At 41.4% G+C, this 5,069-nt stretch overlaps 1 protein-coding gene across 1 annotated transcript in view; it reads left to right on the top strand.

Annotated features, from left to right (window-relative positions):
• TM6SF1 (transmembrane 6 superfamily member 1) overlaps positions 1–5,069 on the top strand; it is a gene marked incomplete at its 5' end in the record, with an annotated part of 18,108 nt that overhangs the window by 5,996 nt on the left and 7,043 nt on the right. Inside the window, one exon of the mRNA XM_010145621.1 lies at positions 2,931–3,035. Within this exon, the coding sequence (XP_010143923.1) occupies positions 2,931–3,035 (105 nt within the window). The remainder of the gene's footprint in view (positions 1–2,930; positions 3,036–5,069) is intronic.

Below are 5,069 nucleotides of genomic sequence, written 5' to 3'. Positions count from 1 at the left end.
CAGGAAAGAGAGGTACAGACAGATGTTCATATCTCCCGAAGCTTGAAGAACTGCTACAGTCTCACCACCTTCAGGGAAAATCCCCGTGAAAGGCAAACTGGGGGAGACTCCAGGTGCCAAACCCTCTTGTACCCTCCTGCATAGGCTTGTAGGAAACCACATGTCCCAGAGCAATTGGAGATGATTTACTTGAAGGTGTCACTAATTCTGTCCAGAAACACATTCTTTAGAGTCATCAGGGTAGAAAAGCGTAGTTAAAGGTGGCAATGCCAATTTTTGCCATATATATTAGTGAGAACGTCCTTTGCCTGGAGGATGGATGAAGGTTTTGGTTTGTTTTCCTAGTACTGAGAACACCACAGAAATTGCTGCTCTAGCAGATATATGATGGACTGCTTATTTGCTGAAATACAGCTATGTCTCCTGTCTTACCAAGAGCTGAACTGCTTACCTAGGTTTGATATTTTACTTCAGTGTATATTGTAGAGAAAATGAGTATTTGAATTCTCTTTCAAAGAGAGAGGGCATAAAAAGCTGGTGATCGGAAAATTTAACATTGCATTTAGTAAATCCTCTCTTGTAGAGGAATGGAGTTACGCTCTCACTTAGAATCAAACCAGGCTCTGCTGAAGCATTTACAAAGCCCAGCAGATTTATGTACAAGTATATCAGCTCAGAAAAACTATCTGTAATTTAAAATTCACTAACGGAATTAACACGTGTTCAGATTTGCACACGAGTTCTGCAGGGACTGCCTTCTATGCACAGCACTCAAAATTATTCTGATTCCTTAAAAGTGATCATGTGAGGAGCCTCTCAGAAGTTACAGAAAATAACATTTTCCTGGAAATGAGAGAAATTGCAAAGTGTGCCTACACACTTCCTTGCTGCAGAGAAGAAAAAGCAAGTTGGGGAGATCCGTGCAGAGCTCACTGTTGTTTGCAGTGGATGGGAAACCTGTGGCGGGTCATCCCTCCTCGGCCAGCATGCTTAGCAAACATTTTAACATGTATTGACGTGACTTTGCTGCGTACAGGAAGGGTCAGGCAAAATGACCACGTAGCTGAGGTTGTCACCAAAGTGCACACTGTCTTTCCAATTCTTGCTTCTGCTTTTTTTTTAAGCTTTGCGTTTTCATTTTGTTTGCGTAAGTGTACTGGACCAAAGGCTGTTTCCACTGATACTGACTTTGTCTCCAAAGCCTCCAAGTACAAGGTTCTGTTGTAGCTTTGTGATCACACTAAATACGCATATTCATGTAATACAGCTTTTGAAAGCAGATATATATGCTTCACACTTAGGCAAAAATGGGAAGAAAATACATCATCCTTCAAACTTTCCATTATCCTTAGGCAGTCTGCATCTGAGAATGACTTGCAACTCAGCAGCCATGGGAGGCCTTTGTCTTTCACAGGAATAAATATTAGAATGTAGACATTCTTTGCAGGTAATATCATAAACACTCCTATACTAGTACTTCACATACTGTGAGATGACAACATGCTTCCAAAACAGACCCGTTATTTGTGTTTGAAAAACAAAGGTGTCTTTTTTCCTGAAAAAGGTCCTTTAATAGAAAAAAAGGAAGAGTTTTAGGAAAGGAACTGTGTTTAAAATAGCCTTATTTTTGTTAAGCTACAATTCAGATCTTGCAATTCTTATTCAGGAATTACACTTGCAGGATCGGTTCTCCCGTTTCAATAACTTTATTGTGAGTATCTTGATCCCGAGTGCTTTTAACTGTGCCTCTACATCCTAACTACTGTTTGTGCTTTGGAGACAATTACACAAGCGTGTAACAGGAAGGAAGTCAGGTTTTTCTGTGCATGCCAGCGCACAGCTAATAAAAAGGAAGAGGAAATGAGTAACATATAAACGGGGAAGTTTTCCCTCTGAACTACAGAGAGATACTCCGATGTGCTTATAATTTTGTCTCTGACTACACGGTGCTGAGAGCGTACCTCAAAATATTTTCATGGGTCTTGTAAGTTTTACCATGTAGGCAAAGAGATGACTTTGGTTCCTCCAAGCCGTCTTCCATGTTAGATATCTATATGGCCTTTGCTGCCTCGGAGCGTGAGCCCCTCACACCTGCCCACGCGGTGCAGCGAGGGGATGGCTGTTCAGAGGCCGAGGAAAGGAGGTAGAGAGCAGCTCAGAGCTGGGAAGTGCTTCAGTGCCCAGAGGAATCCATAGTGTACAGTAATAAAAGAACGAGAGGAGGATTCTCCATGTGCACACACTTGTTTCATTCGCTATTTCTGCATTACATATTAAGATACAGTATTTGCTCACGGAACTCAGAGGAGAGGTGGCCACAGAAAAGCTTTTATTTTATGCCAGTGATATTCCATTAATTCCAATAGCATCACAGAATGCTGACACCCAGCATTCACGGTCAGGAACGAGATGGACCCTCATTTAACTGTCCCTCCAAAGAGTCCTTTTACAGAGTGTGTTAGATTCAACTTCAAATGTTTGAGACAAGCCTACATTCCCAAAGCTTTTCTACACAAGGACAATCAGGAAAATGAATTAATTCCAATGAACAGAAGACACAACTCTGAAGAAGTTAGTTATGCTGCTTTAAAGCCTTACGTGATTGCAGAGTCACAGTAGCTTTCCTCTGATTTAGGCTGCTTTGAAATTAAACTAACCTGTAGTGAAATGGCTTTAGCTGGATCCATCCATTTCTAGAATTTATTTAGATTAATTTTCCTCACTGCATCCTGTAAAGTCTGAAGTCACATTTTCAGATGTGGAAACCCTTCTGTCTCTGAAATCAGCTGGTAAATAGGGTAAGGTAACCGAGAACTCACTGCATCTGTCATAACGTTTCACCGCTTCACCCTTCTGGTAGTGACCAATCTGGAGTTAAACACCTCTTACGTGGAACCAGGAGGTACTACTAAACACATTCTGTGTTGCAGGTGGTTCAGGAAATCCAGAAGAAAGGACTCCTAAGACGACCAATAGATTTAATGTTAGCTGCATACCTCATTCTAGCAATGGGGTTTTGCATATTTAGGGGCATGGTAAGTTGAAGATATTTTAATATTCTGGTCTCTAATATTCAAACTTCTAAATTTGAAATCATTGCATCTGTGTGAAAAAGTATGTACATTGTGATCAAGGGAAGTCCTGTGACTTTTAGGGTCGGAACAACCCTTAGGTATAAAAAGGACGAATAATGATCATTAGTGGTGCTCTGCTTCTCCACTTTGCCCTGTGTAAAGTATGATTTTCAAAAGGAGGTGCACAATCACCAGAGTAAATATCATTCCAAATGCAGATCAACCATTTCCTTTGGTCTGGTGTTACATGTATGGCCAAGAACATGGAGACAAACCAACTGAATTAAGTCTGTACTCATGTTTTTCTAAGCAGAGATGCATACTGAAAATGAGATAGGAAAACAGGTTAATGTACGAGAGAGAGGAGAACATTTCCTCCTGACAGAGAAAAGGTTTATCCATTTTATCTGAACACCACATGTTGCTTCTACTTACCAAGAGCTGATTTAAAAAGAAATGTTTGGTTTTTAAGTATGGTTGATTGAATTAAAATGAGGGAATGAATCAGTACTGAAAATGCTTGAAGCAGGTGAACGCAGTCCTTCGCCAGCTCTAAAGCACTGTCTGTCTGAGGCGGAAGGGAAGTTGTCTGTCATTCAGTCAACAGTCACATGTTTAGGGGTATTAGACCACCATCCGCTTGCTTGATTCGTAGACCTGATCCTGCCTAGGATTATTCAAGTAAGAGGGTTGATAAGTATCCAAGCAAGATTGTCCTTTTGTGTTTCTGCTGCTCACATTCCTCTGTCATCTTCTGCTGTTTCTCTGAAAACCTGCCTCTCAAAAACACTATTTTTAATGCTAACTTGTCACAGACTGCTTTATTTCTTATAGCTCACGCTGCTTCAGAGCACCACTGATGTAGGTTAATCGACTGTTTTACCTGTAATTTCACTGTGGAAAATGTTAGTCTCCTGCTCCAACATCTAACTGGGTTCTCCAGTCCCACTTCTTCATTTCTCAGAGGAATTTTTTTGATGATTTTGAGAGTGTGGTCATTTCCTTACGTATTTCCTTTACCAAACAAGAACTGCTGACTGGCCTTATTTGTACAGATACAGATCAACTGCACATCTCTGTAAGCTGCCATAACCATGATTTTGTGAAAAACCTAATAAAACATTATCCATTACAGTCCACTCAGACCTGCTTCTTGGATGCCCATGCTGGGAAAGAACAGGGAGGAACATCTGCCATTTGTAAATCTTTGCATTTCCCCCTCAAAGTCACAGGACAAACACAGGTGGAATTAAGTTGTGCAACACTTACTGTTCAGTCCTGTAACTTAGGCATCAACGATGCCTTGCCATAAACCACATACAGCGACAGCTGCTGACAGATTGCTAACTCATTTTGGACTAGAATTTTTTGCAGTAATCTTAAGGGCTGCTATGAAAAGGAGCTACTTTTGTAGCTGGGCCTCTGGGTTTACTGGGAACTCGTCCTTCCTATGGGAATGTAAAATCCAACAATCTCTCGGTCGCTACTCTTTAAAAAAGTTAGTATCATTTCCAGTAACACCTGTCTCTGCATTGCTTTCCACTGCTACCTTGCCACAACGCAGCTCTTCTCTTGGACTGCATTCACAGCTCGCTGTCCTAAAATCGGGTGCTTAACCTGAAGTTTCCACTGTTTGAGCAATTTGCCATTGGAAAGTTCATTTGCTGGGACCAAAGTTTGTTTATCAGAGCAAATCAATAGCAATTGTACTTTCACTCAACACAGACAGCTGCCTGAATTCTCTTCCAGTCAAAACCTTGAAGGCAGGCTGTCAGCATTTCCTCCAAGCCCTCTGAGCAGGAGCTGAGAGGAGGCTGCATTTCAGCTTTTAATGGGTGGTTGAGTGGATCCCTTTGGCCATACTCTGAGCAAACCTCCAGGGTAGCAGAGCTGCAGACCACTTCAGGGCTGGTAATGGGTGTCAGGTTAGCTCTGTTTATAACAAATCCTTTATTCATGGGAGGTTTTAAAAATTCTTCTTAGATTGCTCTGGAT

The sequence above is a fragment of the Buceros rhinoceros genome, unplaced genomic scaffold, assembly GCF_000710305.1.
Source record: "Buceros rhinoceros silvestris isolate BGI_N320 unplaced genomic scaffold, ASM71030v1 scaffold46921, whole genome shotgun sequence".
Classification (NCBI taxonomy): domain Eukaryota; kingdom Metazoa; phylum Chordata; class Aves; order Bucerotiformes; family Bucerotidae; genus Buceros; species Buceros rhinoceros.
This window is presented reverse-complemented; position numbering and strand designations above follow the sequence as displayed.